The sequence below is a fragment of the Aethalodelphis obliquidens genome, unplaced genomic scaffold (assembly GCF_003676395.1).
Source record: "Aethalodelphis obliquidens isolate GAN/ISIS:26980383/991018 unplaced genomic scaffold, ASM367639v1 scaffold23, whole genome shotgun sequence".
Taxonomy (NCBI): domain Eukaryota; kingdom Metazoa; phylum Chordata; class Mammalia; order Artiodactyla; family Delphinidae; genus Aethalodelphis; species Aethalodelphis obliquidens.
This window is the reverse complement of record NW_020837967.1, coordinates 13,499,426-13,518,163: the sequence shown is the minus strand read 5'-3', so window position 1 is coordinate 13,518,163 and position 18,738 is coordinate 13,499,426. Positions and strand designations below refer to the sequence as shown.

The 18,738-nt window shown below is 37.8% G+C and overlaps 1 protein-coding gene across 13 annotated transcripts in view; it reads right to left on the bottom strand.

The window, feature by feature from the left end:
- Nucleotides 1-18,738, bottom strand: part of MLLT10 (MLLT10 histone lysine methyltransferase DOT1L cofactor) — a 252,003-nt gene that overhangs the window by 101,291 nt on the left and 131,974 nt on the right. For 12 of the 13 annotated variants that reach the window (XR_003436012.1, XR_003436013.1, XM_027121792.1 and 9 more), the window contains one exon: nucleotides 12,220-12,315. Coding sequence is in view for 11 of the 13 variants with exons in the window: in XM_027121792.1 (XP_026977593.1) it covers nucleotides 12,220-12,315 (96 nt within the window). In the remaining 2 variants the exon portion in view is untranslated. Of the gene's footprint in view, nucleotides 1-10,239; nucleotides 10,385-12,219; nucleotides 12,316-18,738 lie in introns of those variants that run through there. The other variant, XM_027121803.1, reaches the window with a different exon arrangement.

Below are 18,738 nucleotides of genomic sequence, written 5' to 3'. Positions count from 1 at the left end.
CTAGAGCTAATCAATGAATTTGGTAAAGTAGTGGGATACAAAACTAATGCACAGAAATCTCTGGCATTCCTATACACTAATGATGAAAAAATCTGAAAGTGAAATCAAGAAAACACTCCCGTTTACCATTTCAACAAAAAGAATAAAATATCTAGGAATAAACCTACCTAAGGAGACAAAAGACCTGTATGCAGAAAATTATAAGACACTGATGAAAGAAATTAAAGATGATACAAATAGGTGGAGAGATGTACCATGTTCTTGGATTGGAAGAATCAACATTGTGAAAATGACTCTACTACCCAAAGTAATCTACAGATTCAATGCAATCCCTATCAAACTACCAATGGCATTTTTCACAGAACTAGGACAAAAAATTTCACAATTTGTATGCAAACACAAAACGCCCCGAATAGCCAAAGCAATCTTGAGAACAAAAAACGGAGCTGGAGGAATCAGGCTTCCTGACTTCGGACTATACTACAAAGCTACAGTAATCAAGACAGTATGGTACTGGCACAAAAACAGAGAGATAGATCAATGGAACAGGATAGAAAGCCCAGAGATAAACCCACCACATACGGTCACCTTATCTTTGATAAAGGAGGCAGAAATGTACAGTGGAGAAAGGACAGCCTCTTCAATAAGTGGTGCTGAGAAAACTGGACAGGTACATGTAAAAGTATGAGATTAGGTCACTCCCTAATACCATACACAAAAATAAGCTTAAAATGGATTAAAGACCTAAATGTAAGGCCAGACACTATCAAACTCTTAGAGGAAAACATAGGCAGAACACTCTATGACATAAATCACAGCAAGATCCTTTTTGACCCACCTCCTAGAGAAATGGGAGGGAAGGAGATGCAAGAGGTAAGAGATATGGGAACATATGTATATGTATAACTGATTCACTTTGTTATAAAGCAGAAACTAACACACCATTGTAAAGCAATTATACCCCAATAAAGATGTTTAAAAAAAAAAAAAACTGAACCCTAATGCCAACTGTGGATTTTAAGCCTTAATGATGTGTCAGTGGAAGTTCACAGATTGTAACAAATGTATCACTCTGGTGTGGGATGCTGACAGTGGGGGAAGGTGTCAGGAGTTATATAGGAAATCTCTTTACTTTACAATTTTTCTCTGAATCTAAAACCACTCTAAAAAATAAAGTTTTTTTTAAGCTGCCTATTTTAGAGAAAAGAAAGGTCTTGAATAAATTCATATTACACCTTAATAAATTAGAAAATGAAGAGGAAAAGAAACCCAAAGCAAGCAGTTAAAAGGAAAACATAAAATTAGAACAGAAATCACTAAAATATAAAACATAATAACAACAGAGAAAAATCACTGGAACCCAAAGGTAATAATTTAAGATCATAAAAATTCATAGCCAGCCTGGTTACAAAAAAGAGAAAAGACTGTCAAAGCTCACTCAAGAAGAAATAGATAACCTGAATATAGCCCTGTATCTATTTTCTTTTAATGAAATTACAGTTGAAAACGTTCCCCTACAGAAAACTCTAGGCCCAGATGGCCTTAAAAGAGAATACTAGCAGGAGTTCCCTGGTGGTCCAGTGGTCAGGACTCTGCACTCTTACTGTCAAGGACGCAGGTTCAGTCCCTGTCAGGGAACTAAGATCCTACAAGCTGTGCAGTGCAGCAAAAAGAAAAAAAAAAAAAAAGTGAATAATATTAAACATTAAGAAATATTACCAAATTTACATAAACTCTTCCAGAAAACAAGAGTGAATACCTGCAATGCATTCTATAAGGCCAGCATTCCTTTTAACACCAAAACCAAAGACATTGGGGCTTCCCTGGTGGCGCAGTGGTTGAGAGTCTGCATGCCAATGCAGGGGATGTGGGTTCGTGCCCCGGTCCGGGAAGATCCCACATGCCACGGAGTGGCTGGGCCCGTGAGCCACGGCCGCTGTGCCTGCACATCCGGAGCCTGTGCTCCGCAACGGGAGAGGCCACAACAGTGAGAGGCCCGCGTACCGCAAAAAAAAAAAAAAACCAAAGACATTGTAAGAAAACATGGGTCAATATCCCTCATGGGGCTTTCCTGGTGGCGCAGAGGTTGAGAGTCCGCCTGCCGATGCGGGGGACGCAGGTTCGTGCCCCGGTCCGGGAGGATCCCACAATGCCACGGAGCGGCTGGGCCCGTGGGTCGTGGCCGCTGGGCATGCGCGTCCAGAGCCTGTGCTCCGCGACGGGAGAGGCCACAGCAGTGAGAGGCCCATGTACCGCAAAAACAAAAACAAAAACAAACAAACAAACAAATATATATATATATCCCTCATGAATACAGAGGCAAAAATTCCTGTAAAATTTCTAAAAGTAGAATCAAACAGTATATAAAAATGGTAATACATCAAGACCAAGTGGGATTTCCCCAGGAATGCAAGGTTTTTCAACACTGGAAAATCAACGTACTTCATCATATTAACAGATTAAAAAGGAAAAAAATCAATCAATATATCTATTAAAAATATATAAACAGTCTCTTCAGCAAGGGGTGCTGGGAAACCCTCATGTCAATTAATGAAATCAGAACACTCTGACACCATATACAAAAATAAACTCAAAATGGCTTTAAGATCTAAATGTAACACATAACACTATAAAACTCCCAGAAAACATAGGCAAAACATTCTGTGATATAAATCATAACAATATTTTCTTAGATCAGTCTCCCAAGGCAAAAGAAATAAAAGCAAAAATAAACAAATGGGGCCTAATCAAACTTAAAAGCTTTTGCACAGTGAAGGAAACCATCAACAAAACCAAAAGAAACCTACAGACTGGGAGAAAATGTTTGCAAATGATGCAACCAACAAGGGCTTAATTTCCAAAATATACAAACAGTTCATACAACTCAATGTCAGAAAAACAACAACATAATCAAAAAATGGGCAGAAGACCTAAACAGACATTTCTCCAAAGAAGACATACAGACGGCCCAAAGGCACATGAAAAGGTGCTCAACACTGCTAATTATTAGAGAAATGCAAATCAAAACCACAACAAAGTATCACCTCACACCAGTCAGAATGGCTATCAAAGAGTCTACAAATAATAAATGCTGGAGAGGGCGTGGAGAAAAGGGAACCCTCCTACACTGTCAGTGGGAATGTAACTTGGTGCAACCACTACCGAAAACAGTACGGAGATTCCTTAAAAAACTAAAAATAGAGCTACCATATGATCCAGCAATCCCACTTCGGGGCATATATCTGGAGAAAAACTTGGTTCGAAAGTATACATGCACGCCAATGTTCACTGCAGCACTGTTTACAATAGCCAAGACATGGAAACAACCTAAATGTGCACTGGCAGATGAATGGATAAAGATGATGTTGGGTACACACACACACACACACACACACACACACGTTCACAGGTTAGAAGACTCAATGTTATTGAGGGATCAATTATCCCCCAAAACAATTTGAAGATTCATTACAGTTCAAGTCAAAATACCAGTAGTTTTATTTCTATAAATTGACAATTCTAAAATTCATATAAAAATGCAGAGAACCTAGAACAGATCAAACAACTGAAAGAGAACAAAGTTGGAAGTGGACCCTATCTGACCTCAAGAGTCATTATAAAGCCACAGTAATCAAGATTGTGTGGTATGGAACAGAACAGAGTCCAGAAATAGACCAATACATATATGGTCAACTGTTTTTATACAAATGGGAGTAAAGGTAATTCAGTGGAGAAAGGGCAGTCTGTTCCACAAATGGCTCAGGAAAAACTGAATATCAGTATTCAAATAAGTGGATTTTGATGTGTAACTCACATCATATGCAAAAATTAACTCAAAAAGGATCATCGACCTAAATGTAAAACATAAAAATATAAAACTTCTAAAAGAAAACATATAACATATCTGATAAAGGATTTGCATCGGAACATATAATGTCTCACAAAACTCAGTAATAAGAAAACAAACAAACCAATAAAAAGGAAAAAATAAATAAATGGCAACTATTCACATGAAAAGATGTTTAACATAATTTAGGTCATTAAGGAAATGCAAATCAAAACCACAATGAGAAACTGATACGTACCTAACTAGAATGGCTAAAATTAAAACAACTGATTATACCAAGTGTTGCAGAGAACATAGAGGAACAAGAACTCTCGTACACTGATGGTAGAATTGTTAAATGGTATAACCACTTTGGAAGATAGTCTGACACTATCTTAAATAATTAAGGACATACCTACCATGTGACCCAGCTATTCTGCTCCTTGGTATTTATGCAAGAAAAATTAAAGTGCATGCCCATACAAATATTGTACAATGTTCCTAGCAGCTTTATTTTTAATAGCCCAAAATTGGAAACAACCTGAATGTCCATCAATTGTTAAATGGATTAACAAATTATGGTAAGCCCATACAACAGAATACTAGTCAGGAATAAAAGGGAATGAACTCTTCATACACACAATATGGATGAGTCTCAAAATAATTATGCTGAGTGAAAGAAGTCAGATGAAGAAGTGTGCATACTATATATTTCCATTTTTAAAATTCTAGAAAATTCAAACTAATTTACAGTGACAGAAAACACAACAGTTGCCAGGGCAAGGGTAGTCGTGTGAAGGCAAGAAGGGCATTACACTAAATCACAAGGAAACTTTTGCTAATCATTTAGCAAATCAATTCACAAATTTATGGAATTTTCCACTTCAAATATGTGCAATTTATTGTATGTCAATTTTACCTCAAGAAAGCTAACAGAAGGTCCAATGTATTTGATACAATAAAATTTTGAATACTTTTATTATCATAAGATTATTGTGTATGTGTGTGTATTTCCTTAAAAATTAAGTCTCCAAAAAAATTTGTTTAAGCATGATTAGCATTCAAGGGTGTTGTGTTGCTGAATAACACAAGAAAAGAACAGAGATTGACATATACTAAAAACATAGTGGATAAATCTACACCTGGATTTCTTAGTAAGTTAAAACTTCTACAGATTTCTTTAAAAGTTAATCTTTAAAGAAGCATATTAGAAGTTTTTAAACATTAAGAAATCAATTAACCTACTTTACAGAAAAATGTTTGTTCTACTATCAAAAAATCTTAGAAAAACAGTATAAACTGTAACAGTTTTATTTAAAAGTTATACTTACTGAAAGGCCAAGAGATACAAGAAAACAGAACTTAACTATGGCTTTCCCTCATTCAAATATTTTTTTCAGAAAAATAACACGGACACCAAACAAATCGGCACAAGGTAAAGAGCTAAGACTTTCTTCTCTTATCCTTCCTTGACAATACACCCTTCTACTAACACTATGGAAAGAAGGAAACAGATTTGAAGTGCTCAGAAAGACCAAACTGAGGAAATCAGGGGAAGCGACCATGCTGTCCTACAAACACAAGGTGAGCCTCCTTTTCTGCTTTCTCAACTTGATGTATTATATTAAAGGAGTCCCTTAATTCAAGTCTCTGCAGAATCTAATCCCATCTGTTCCATCTAATCCCCTTATACCTAAAAACCTAAACCTCCCAATGACAGAAACAACAAGCTATGTTTTCCAGGAAGGACACTTATATATACAATCTTAATGATTAATATGAAAATCCTACTCTATTCCTAGTGACTTTTATATATCTATGTATCACCAGTAGTACACTACCATGGTTATCAAGGATTTATGTGAAAATATTATATTGATAAATTAACGTTGCAGTATTTAAAGGATTACAGTGACATCACACTGACATGACATCGAGGCATTTACCTGCTGCTAATTCCTAGCCTGAAAAATGTTTAGAGTCAAAAAAGGGTTAAAAATTATACATAAAGTACAATTAAAAATTCTAAGACCAGCAGAGTCGATTCTAAGTTAATAAAGAAATAAACAAAATGGAATTTTGCCTTAAGGTGTAAGAAATGACAAATGCAAGGTTCAAAAATGTACAATCAAAACTGGCTATAGGGCTTCCCTGGTGGCGCAGTGGTTGAGAGTCCGTCTGCCGATGCAGGGGACGCGGGTTCGTGCCCCAGTCTGGGAAGATCCCACATGCCACGGAGCGGCTGGGCCCGTGAGCCATGGCCGCTGAGCCTGCGCATCCGGAGCCTGTGCTCTGCAACGGGAGAGGCCACAACAGTGAGAGGCCCGCGTACCGCAAAAAACAAACAAACAAACAAAAAAAAAACTGGCTATATAGTACAGGTATTTAAAAACTGCAATAGTAAATTAAACTTCCCAGTGACTCAATTTAAATATGCTCTACAATTTTATTATTATTATTTTTTTTGCGGTACGCGGGCCTCTCACTGTTGTGGCCTCCCCGGTTGCGGAGCACAGGCTCCGGACGCACAGGCTCAGCGGCCATGGCTCACGGGCCCAGTGGCTCCACGGCATGTGGGATCTTCCCGGACCGGGGCACGAACCCGCGTCCCCTGCATTGGCAGGCGGACTCTCAACCTCTGTGCCACCAGGGAAGCCCAAATGTGCTCTACAAATTTTAACCATGGGATCTAAAAGGAGCCTTGAAGATCAAAATAAAACTCAGCCTTACATTCCTTGATATAGTCCTATGTTTCCATCAATAGAAGGTAATAAAAAGTGTGGTGCACCAACAGTAAAGGAACACTCTCCTCCTAAAAGGAATCTATGGCTCAAATCCTCTACCATCCATCCACCAGGTCAAGAAGGAGCCCACACTACCTGCCCCTTTCAAATACTCAAGGCCTGGGCTTCCCTGGCGGCGCAGTGGTTAAGAATCCGCCTGCCAATGCAGGGGACATGGGTTCGATCCCTGGTCCGGGAAGATTCCACATGCCGCGGAGCAACTAAGCCCGTGAGCCACAACTACTGAGCCCATGGGCTGCAACTACTGAAGCCCATGTGCCTAGAGCCCGTGCCCCGCAACAAGAGAAGCCACCACAATGAGAAGCCCGCACACCGCAACAAAGACTGAACACAGCCATACATACATACGTACATACATACATACATACATACATACTCAAGGCCTCACCAGATTATTTTCCTTCAATCTCCAAGGGTTAATCTGATTACGACTTTACCAAAAGACAGACTCCAGGTCAATCCTCACCTGCCTCTTTGCCACTCACTAACAGAAAGCCCAGAATCCAGTTTAATCCTCTCCTCCGTCTTTCCCACTCAGCCATGAACATTTTGTCCACACACCCCCGCTGCTCCCTCTTCAACAGCTGAAACCCTTCCACTGTTCTCTCTGGAACTCAGAATGATCAAGAAAAGCTGCTATATTAAACTCAACCTTGGGACTGCCATGGTGGTCCAGTGGTTAAGACTCCACACTCCCAATGCTGAGGGCCCAGGTTCGATCCCTGGTCAGAGAACTAGATTCCCACATGCCACAACTAAGACATGGCACAGCCAAATAAATAAATAAATATTAAAAAATAAATAAGCTCAACCTTTTCTCAGAATATTCCCTGCAGATTCTTGCTCTAAGAAAATCAGGGGTCACCCTGAACACCCTGTTTACCTCACAGCTACTTCAAGTAATGGATACTCTACTCCAGCTACTCTACTCTGGTTTCACTGGCTATGCAGGTGGGCTGGGTTCTCTTGCTCTTCCATGCTGATTCTAAACCCCTCTCTCTCTCTAAAGCCCTCCAGGTATAAAACCTCAAAACATCAGACCTTATCACTCACTAGGTCTCACTGTTACAGTTATTATCAATCCCTTAGAGCAGAATTTGGAAAAGTATAAGCTTAGTTGTATCTTGGGTCTTATTTGAGGCACACAGGATCTTTGCTGCCGAGTGCGGAATCTTCATTGCAGTGTGTGGGATCTTTAGTTGCAGCATGCAGGATACAGTTCCCTGACCAGGAATCAAAGCCAGGGCCCCTGCATTGGCAGCATGGAGTCTTAACCACTGGACCAACAGGGAAATCCCAGGCTTTTTTTGTTGCTGTTGAATTGTATGAGCTGTTCGTATATTTTGGAAATTAAGCCCTTGTTGGTCGCATCATTTGCAAATATTTTCTCCAAGTCCGTAGGTTGTCTTTTTGTTTTGTTTATGGTCTCCTTTGCTGTGCAAAAGCTTATAAGTTTATTTAGGTCCCATTTGTTTATTTTTGCTTTTATTTTTATCGCCTGGGGAGACTGACCTAAAAAAACACTGCTACGATTTATTTCAGAGAATGTTTTGCCTGTGTCCTCTTCTAGGAGTTTTATGGTGTCCTGTCTTATATTTAAGTCTTTAAGCATTTTGAGTTTACTTTTGTGTATGGTGTAAGGGTGTGTTCTAACTTCACTGACTGACATACAGCTGTCCAACTTTCCCAACACACTTGCTGAAGGGACTGTCTTTTACCATTGTATATTCTTGCGTCCTTTGTCGAAGGCTGCCCATAGATAGGTGTGTGGGTTTATTTCTGGGCTCTTTATTCTGTTCCACTGACCTGTCTGTTTTTGTATCAATACCATACTGTTTTGATTACTGTAGCTTTGTAGTATTGTCTGAAGTCTGGGAGAGTCATAACTCCTGCCTTGTCCTTTTTCCTCAGGATTGTTTTGGCAATTCTGGGTCTTTTATAAAGTTTCCATATAAATTTTCTAATTATTTGTTCTACTTCTGTGAAAAATGTCATGGGTAATTTGATAGGGATCACATTAAATCTATAGATAGCTTTGGGTAGTACGGCCATTTTAACAATATTAATTCTTCCAATCCAAGAGCAGGGGATATCTTTCCATTACTTTGAATCATCTTCAGTTTCCTTTATTAAGGTTTTGTAGTTCTCAGCATATAAGTCTTTTACCTCCTTGGTAAGGTTCACTCCTAAGTTTCTTTTTTTTTTTTGAAACAATTTTAAAAGGGATTGTTTGTTTGCATTCCTGTTCTGTTATTTCACTGTTACTGTAAAGGAATGCAACTGATTCCTGTATGTTAATCTTGTATACTGTTACCTTGCTAAATTCGTTCATCAGTTTTTGTGTGGAGTCTTCAGGGTTTTCTACATATAGCATCATATCATTTGTGTATATGACAACTTTACCTCTTCCCTACCAGTTTGAATACCTTTATTTCTTTTTCTTGTCTCATTGTTGTGGCTAAAACTTCCAATATTATGCTGAAGAGAAGTGGTGAGAGTGGGCATCCTTGTCTTGTTTTGGGCAGGAATGCTTTCAGCTTTTCAACGCTGAGTATTACATTCGCTGTGGCTCTGTTGTAAATAGCTTTTATTATGTTAAGATATGTTCCCTCTAGAACCACTTTTGCAAGATACTCATCGCTAATTATTAGAGAAATGCAACTCAAAACTACAATGAGGTACCACTTCACACCAGTCAGAGGGGCCACCATTAAAAAGTCTACAAACAACAAATGCTGGAGAGGGTGTGGAGAAAAGGGAACACTCTTATACTGTTGGTGGGAATGTAAATTGGTGCAGCCACTATGGAAAACAGTATGGAGGTTCCTCAAAAACTAGAGTTGCCATATGATCCAGCAATCCCACTCCTGGGCATATACCCAGACAAAACTATAATTCGAAAAGCTACATGCACCGTTATGTTTATAGCAGCACTATTTACAATAGCCAAGACATGGAAGCAACCTAAATGTCCATCAACAGACAAATGGATAAAAAAACGTGGTATATACTGGGTTGGCCAAAAAGTTTGTTCCGGTTTTTCCGTAAGATTTTACAGGAAAACCCCAACGAACTTTTTGGACAACCCTAAACACAAACACACACACACACACACACACAGGAATATTGCCCAGCCATTAAAAAGAATGAAATAATGCCATTTGCAGCAGCATAGATGGACCTAGAGATTATCATACTAAGCGAAAAAAGTCAGAAAGAGAAAGACAAATATCAGATGATATCACTTATATGTGGAATCTAAAATACGACACAAATGAACATATCTATGAAACAGAAAGAGACTCACAGACATAGAGAACAGACTTGTGGTTGCCATGGGGCAGGGATGTGGAGGAGGAAAGAATTGGAAGTTTGGAGATTAGTAGATACAACCCATTATATATAGGATGGATAAATAACAAGGTCCTACTGTACAGCACAAGGAACTATATTCAGTATCCTGTGATAAGCCATAATGGAAAAGAATATGAAAAAAAATATGTATATATGTATGGCTGTGTCACTCTGCTATACAGAAAAAATTAACACAACACTGTAAATCAACTATACTTCAATTTTAAAAAATTTTAAAAAGAACAAATACCATACCCAAAACTGAATTCCTCTTCTTCCCCTAAACCTACCATACCCACAGTCTTTCACATCTTTGTCAACAGCAGTTCCATTCCTTCTAGTTATGTGGGCTAACATCTTTGGAATCATCTTTGGATCCTCTTTCTCTTACACTTTTTATCTATAAGAAAGTTACGTGGGTTCTACTTTTGAATGTATTCATAACCTGATCACCTTTCACCACCCCCCAGTGTCACAACCATCCCTTTCTGGATTATTGCAATAACCTCCTAATGGCCTCCCTCCTTTCATTCTTGACTCTCTATAGTCCATTTACAACAAAGCAGCCACAGGTTCTTACAAAACTTAAGTAACACCATGTTACATCTCAGATCAGAACTCTTTAACGGAGGGGTCCCCAATCCCCGGGCTGGTACCAGTCCGTGGCCTGTTAGGAACTGGGCTGCACAGCAGGAGGTGAGTGGCAGGCGAGCAAGCGATGCTTCATCTATATTTACAGCCGCTCTCCACTGCTCACGTTACTGCCTGAGCTCTGCCTCCTGTGATCAGCAGCGGCATTAGATTCTCATAGGAGCGCAAACCCTACGGTGAACTGCACACGCAAGGGATCTAGCTTGCGTGCTCCTTATGAGAATCTAATGCCTGATGATCTGAGGGGGAGATGAGGTGGTGATGCTAGCACTGGGGAGCGGGCTGCAAATACAGATTATCATTATCAGAGAGGTTTGACTGCAGAGACCATAATAAATCAATCGCTTGCAGACTCCTATCAAAACCCTATCAGTTAGTGGCAAGTGAAAACTAGCTCAAGGCTCGCACTGATTCTGCATTATGGTGAGTTGTATAATTACGTCACTATATATTACAATGTAATAATAACAGTAATGAAGTACACAATAAACAATGCGCTTCAATCATGCTGAAACCATCACCCCACCACCCCCCATCTGTGGAAAAATTATCTTCCACAAGACCAGTCCCTGGGGCTTCCCTGGTGGCGCAGTGGTTGAGAATCTGCCTGCCAATGCAGGGGACACGGGTTTGTGCCCTGGTCTGGGAAGATCCCACATGCCGCGGAGCAACCAGGCCCGTGAGCCACAACTACTGAGCCTGCGCATCTGGAGCCTGTGCTCCGCAACAAGAGAGGCCGCGACAGTGAGAGGCCCGCACACCACGATGAAGAGTGGCCCCCACTTGCCGCAACTAGAGAAAGCCCTCCCACAGAAATGAAGACCCTACACAGCCAAAAATTAAAATATAAATAAATAACTTAATTAAAAAAAAAAAAAACAGTCCCTGGTGCCAAAAAGGTTGGGGACCGCTGCTCTAATGGCTATCTTTACACTCAGACTAAAAACTACGTCCTTCCACTGGCTTATACAACCTCATGTGATTGGTCTCTCATCCTGGCCTCTTCTACTGCACCCCTCCCACCTCCCTTTCTTACTCTGTCCCAGCTGCCCAGCACCATCCCCACTTGTTTTCCTGTTACCCACATGATTATAATCTTAATAATATTTAACATTTACTAAGTAATACTTACTATGAACTAGACATTGTTCTAACTGCTTCATATGCATTACCTCATTCAATTCCAACAATTATATCCCCCACTTTAACGAATGATGAAATTGAGTTACAAAGAGGTTAATTAACCTAAGAGCTTGGTCTGTAAGTGATGAAGCCAAAATTCAAAAGCACAGGTGGACAAAGCCCACTGCACAGCCCAAAGTTTACATCTCAATGATGCCCCCCACTTGTTATCCTCACTTAACATTCTTCAGAAATCAGCATAGAATAAACAGAAGATAGAATAAAGGACTAAGAATAGAAAACCTAAAGCACTTGATGTAGGGTTAGAGAGGTGGAAATGCTTAGAAGGAACCAGGACACTTCCTCAAGTATTTTCTAAATTCAGCACATAACTAGTTAAACGGTAAAAGTCAGCACATAACTAGTTATTATGTAGAACAAAATATGACACTTAAAACTTACTTTTTCTGTAGTAACAGTCAAGGAAGGAACCAATGCAGGTGATGGTTCTGGTTGCTTCTTGTGTTTTTGTTTGTGTTTGTCCTTTTCTTTATATTTCTAAAAGTGAATAGAAGTAAAATCCAATTTAAATTTAAATCATAACCCACATATACATAATAAAGATGAGATTTCTATATAATTGTGTTTAAGTAATTTACAATGTTAACAAATATTTGTCAAAAATAACAATCACTTCTAACCATGATCATATTATTTTATATATAAACAATACTAGTAATATACTTATGGCATTACTATATATATTACTATATATTAAAATATATAGTAATACTAGTATAACTTATTTTAAGGTGACTTCAGTTCCCTTATCCTTGACCAACGTAGAACAATCTATAAACAACTAAAGTCTACAATTATTTGCTACTTTTATATCTGACAAACTTTTTCTTCTGTTAAAAACACCAAATACTGTTGCGTACATTTCATAAATAGCACTTTAAAATTTACATAGCACTTTGACATGCACTATCACATCATAATGATGTCGGATTCTCCAACACCATGCATTAAATTCTATGGCCCACAAACTACAAAACAGAGCATAGAAACTCAGGCAAAAAATTCTTTCTGAGGTTTACTCCAAAAATAGATGAATTAGTTATCTCTGCTAAAACTGATGAATTGAAATATAACAAAGGAATTCAATTAATAAGAAATTAATTACATATTAGGAGCCCAACCTTATTTAACACCAAAAACTTTTAACGAAATCACTCTCAGATGTTTGAATCAGTAGGTAAGAGTCAGTATTGGGTGTGAAGTTTACTACTATTTAGTTAATTCAACTTATTTGCAATAGTTCATAAATTTAAACATTCAGAGAACTTAATCTATTCAAGGCATGAAAGAGTAATATCACTGGCTCTGCCCTAAAAGAGAATACACACCAGCAAAACAAAAAGCATAAAAATTAAGGATAGATGTTTTACTGTAATACCCAAGAGTACTGCCATTCTTTGCTTTTAACTCCTGATTTAATAAGTACATTAGATACCTCTTGACTGCAATGTTAATACTTTAGTAAAAGAAAATGTAAAATAACACAATAATAGTTTTTATTCAGATTTTTTTAGGAAACTTTCTTACTATGAAGATATTTTAACTGTGACAGATCATAAGGACTCATGCCTCCAATTCTTTGTAATAGGATGTCATGTACAAGTTCTGGAGCCAAGAAGAGCCTTGAGAAGTCTTCTACGTCTTTCACCTTTGCCCCCTTAGATCCCAGTCATCATGCAAAGAGTCTGAATAAGAACAAGATAAACAATCTCTACAATCTTGGAAAGCACACGAGAGTAAAAAGTAAAGTATGCATGTGTAAATCTATGAAAATGTGAATGTATGGAACTCATCATGAAATAACACAGAACTTTGGTCCTTTGTAATACGCCAAGAAATACATCCTGAGATGAGGATTTCAAATGCTCAGTGGAAGAGGCTATCGATAGATTATATTCATAATATTGGCCGGTAAGATATGAATCAACACAGTCTAATGACTTTCACACTAAAAAGATAGGCTGATTTTAATAGAACAATAGAACAAAAGGAAATTCCAGGAAAATATTCAATTAATATAAATATTTAGCATATGACAAAGATGGGATTCCAAATCAGCAAGGAAAGACTGAAATTATTTAGTAATGGTACTACAATAACTGGTTAATAATTTAGGGGAAAGTATCATACAAAGTAAGACAAAATCCAAATGGATTACTTTAAATAGTTAAATAAAAATTAAAATAATCTAAGAGGTTTAAGAAAATATTTTTTAAAACTTTAAAGACTTTTTCTAAGAGTAAAAAACTCACTAAAAAATCAGAAATGGATACCATATGCTAACTCACATATAAGGAATCTAAAAAAATGGTACTGATGAACCTAGTGGTGGAGCAGAAATAAAGACACAGACATAGAGAACAGACTTGAGGACGCAGCGGGGGAAGGGGAAGCTGGCGAAGTGCGAGAGTAGCGTTGACATATATACTCTACCAAATGTAAAATAGCTAGCTAGTGGGAAGCTGCTGCATAGCACAGGGAGATCAGCTCAGCGCTTTGTGACCACCTAGAGGGGTGGGATACAGAGGGTGGGAGGGAGGCTCAAGAGGGAGGGGATATGGGGATATATGCATACATACAGCTGATTCACTTTGTTGTACAGCAGAAACTAACACAACATTGTAAAGCAACTATACTCCAATAAGATTAAAAACAAAATCAGAAATGGAAAAGGCAGTTTTAGCTATTCAAATTCAAAATACTTCTACATCAATTTAAAATCCATTAAAAAGCTAAAAACAAACTGAGAAGTGAGTTAATATGTTCCGTATTTCAGTGCTGTTTAAATTTTTTATAAATCAGTAAGAAAAAATATATATGCCATAAAACAATGTACAAAGGGCAATTTATAAAAGAAACTGAGTCACTAAACAACAATAACAAAGAATGTGCAACCCAACTACTAGAGAACTTAATGGTAATATTTTTCTATTACCTAGTGATCAAAATTGTTGGGTTTTTGTTTATAATAAAACCCAATGTTGCCCAAGTTACAGTGAAATGAGTACCTGCATACATTACTTGAGAGAATGTAAAAATGCAAAGGACCATTTTAAAGGTAAGAGTTAGAAACCATGAATACTTTATCTGATCTAGTAATTTCACCTCTAGGAAGTGAACAAAGGATTAAATACAGTTTATTATGCTACTATTTGCAATGATAAAAAACCTGAAAACAATCTGAATGTCCAGTGACACAGATGTGGTTGAAAAATTATTATACAACCATGTAATGGCCACTTAAAAAGCATGTTCTAAAGGAATATTTAATTTGGGGAAATGGTTAATATGATATGAATTCTGCTTCAAAATTTTATGCAAGGAGCCAAAGAAATCTGAGAAAGAAGAACAAAGCTGGAGGTATCACAGACCCTGATTTCAAACTATACTGCAAAACTATGGTAATCAAAATACTATGGTACTAGCACAAAAACAGACACACAGATCAACGGGACAGAACAGAGAGTCCAGAAATAAACCCATGCTTACATGGTCAGTTAATCTGTAACAAAGGAGGCCAGAATATGCAATGAGGAAAAGACAGCCTCTTCAATAAATGATGTTGTGAAAACTGGACAGCTACATACAAAAGAGTCAAACTAGACTACTTTCTTACACCATATACAAAAATAAACTCAAAATGACTTAAAAAGAAGACCTGAAACCATAAAACCAGAAGAAAACATGGGCAGCATGCTTTTCGAAACTGGTCTTAGCAGAATCTTTCCAGATATGTCTCCTGAGGCAAGGGAAGCAAAAGCAAAAATAAACAAAAGGGACATCAAACTGAGAATGAAAAGTTTTTGCACAGTGAAGGAAACCAGCAACAAAATGAAAAGGCCACCTACTGAATGGGACAAGATACTTGCAAACAACATATCTGATAAGGGATTAATATCCAAAATACACAAAGAACTCATACAAATCAACATCCAAAAACCAACAACCCAATTAAAAAATAAGCAGAGGGGGCTTCCCTGGTGGTGCAGTGGTTGAGAGTCCACCTGCTGATGCAGGGAACATGGGTTCGTGCCCCGGTCCGGGAAGATCCCACATGCTGCGGAGCGGCTGGGCCCGTGAGCCATGGCCGCTGAGCCTGCGCGTCCGGAGCCTGTGCTCCGCAACGGGAGAGGCCACAACAGTGAGAGGCCCGCGTACCGCAAAATAAAACAAAATAAATAAGCAGAGGACCTGAATAGACATTTTTCCAAAAAAGACATACAGATGGCCAACAGACACATGAGAAGATGCTCAATATCACTAATCATCAGGGAAATGTAAATCAGAACCACGATGAGATACCACGTCACACCTGTCACAATGGCTATCATCAAAAAGACAACAAATTATAAGTGTTGGCAAGGATGCAGAGAAAAGAGAACCCTTGTGAACTGTCGGTGGTATTGGAAATTAGTGCAGCCACTATGGAAAACAATGTGAAGATTCCTCAAAAAATTAAAAATAGAACTGCCATATGATCCAGCAATTTCATTTCTGGGTATTTACCCAAAGAAAACAAAAACACTAATTCAAAAAGACATATGCACAATGTCCATTGCAGCATTATTTGCAATAGCCAAGATATGGAAGCAATCTAAGTGGCCATCAGTAGATAAATGGATAAAGAAGACAGTGTGCGTGTCATATTACTCAGCCATTAAAAAAATAAAATTTTGCCATTTTACATGAATGGATTTAGACAGTATTACACTAAGTTAAATAAGTCAGACTAAGAAAGACAAGTACCATATGACCTTCCTTTTATGTGGAATCTAAAAAACAAAACAAACAAACCGAACAAAAACAGACTCAGATGCAGAGAACAAACTGAGCGGGGTGGGGGAGAAAACTTCCAGCTATAAAATAAGTGAGCAAAGGGGCTATAATACACACCATAAAGAATATGGTCAATAACATTGTTAAGAAATTTGTACAGGGACAGATAGTTACTAGACTTATTATGGCGATCATTTCATAATGTATGTAAATATCAAGTCACTACATAGTACACCTAAAACTAATATACTTTACATCAACTATATTATTTCCATAAAAAATAAATTTAATAAACAAGTGAATAAAATTTTATGCTAAAAGAGAGTACCAACCAGAAGGAAATAAACAAATACTGAATATTTTTATGTAAAACCATAGGTAAGGACAACCAGTGTCACTCCTAAATATATTAGTGTGTATAATTAACAATAAAAATAATCAGAATTGTAGCAATTTGTAATTTACAAATATATATATTATCTCATTTAATCTTTAAAACAGCCCTGTAAGGATCTGTTTTTACAGATCACAAAGGAATGGCTTAAACAAGCACAAAATAGACTTTAACCTACACCTCCCAAGAAAGTTAACTGAAACCTTTAAAAATATATATATATATTTTTTAATTTAAATAAAAATATAGGTAAGTTACCCATGATGACGAATTATAAAATGGAAATTTGGACTTCCCTGGTGGCGCAGTGGTTAAGAATCCACCTGCCAACGCAGGGGACACGGGTTCAATCCCTGGTCTGGGAAGATCCCACATGCTGTGGAGCAACTAAGCCCATGTGCCACAACTACTGAGCCCACACACCACAACTAATGAAGCCCGCGCACCTAGAGCCTGTGTTCCGCAACAAGAGAAGCCACCACAATGAGAAGCCCATGCACCACAATGAAGAGTAGCCCCTGCTCACCGCAACTAGAGAAAGCCCACGTGCAGCAACGAAGACCCAACACAGCCAAAAAACAAAAAAAAAGGAAATTTGAAAGAGTAGGGAAAAGAAGAAAAGATATAAAAGAAGGGAGAGAAAATGTTTCCATTTTAAAGTAGCTTTAGCTCCAGAATGAACTACTTTCCATGTAGAAGTTAGGGACGATACAGGAGTTTTTAACCTAAGTTTAGAGCAAGATAAACAACTAAGAGACATCCAATGTTTCCAGTGTTCAAACTGGAATGGGTAAAGAAATTAACTGTTAAAGGAAAACTAAAGTACAATACAGTAGAGATAACACCTGAAATAAGTTCATGTCTTCAGACACAGAGAAATCAGATATCTCAGAGTTTGAAAAGTACACGTGCAATCACTGAACAACTGGTAGAAATATTGGGGGTAAATCAGAAAGTGAATTCTAAAAGGAATGCAATATTTGGCTTGAGGTTATTACTTCCCCAGAAAAATTCTAAATTATCAACAAAGATTTGCTCATATGTAGGAAAGAATTTCATCATCACTAAGTGCAAAGAAGAGTTCATCAGGAAGCCCAATATTAGAAATTAAATTTCTAGTAAGGAGAGTGTGTCTAGATTTAATAACTCCTAACACTTAAAAAATGGTGATCTGAAATCACATCAAATTTTTCCAATGTTAACGATTCAAAATCTAACAAACAAAAACCAGTGAAAACAACAAACCAAACAGCAACCAAAACTGGGGGATTGGCAGAGGCAGATAATAATGCATTAAACAAAAACTGGCAAGCAAGCAGTGAAATAGAAGACTTCAGAAATAGAGGAGAAAATGCCCTGGACTGAACTATAGAATTCAGCTATTAATAATCCTGCTTCCAAAATTAGTTAAAATTCTGAGAATATCACAAAAACCCCTCATTCTGCAGAGAAGCAATCTTTTCGTTTTGTTTTCCTGTCTACTTAATTTGTTCTCTGCCTAAAGAGTAGTGCAAGCTTCAGGGCAGAAACAGGAAAAACTAGAGGAAGAGAGAGTACTTACTCTTTGGAAGTAAAGGATCTAGGCTAGGAGTGAATTATATAAAATCAGAGGGTATTCTTAACTGTATGAGATACCCCCACACAGTTAAGAGATTAAAATCTAGTATAAGACATTTAATCAAAAATTAGAAAAGAAAGCTGAGCCTGAGGTTTTACCAAAAACTATACTG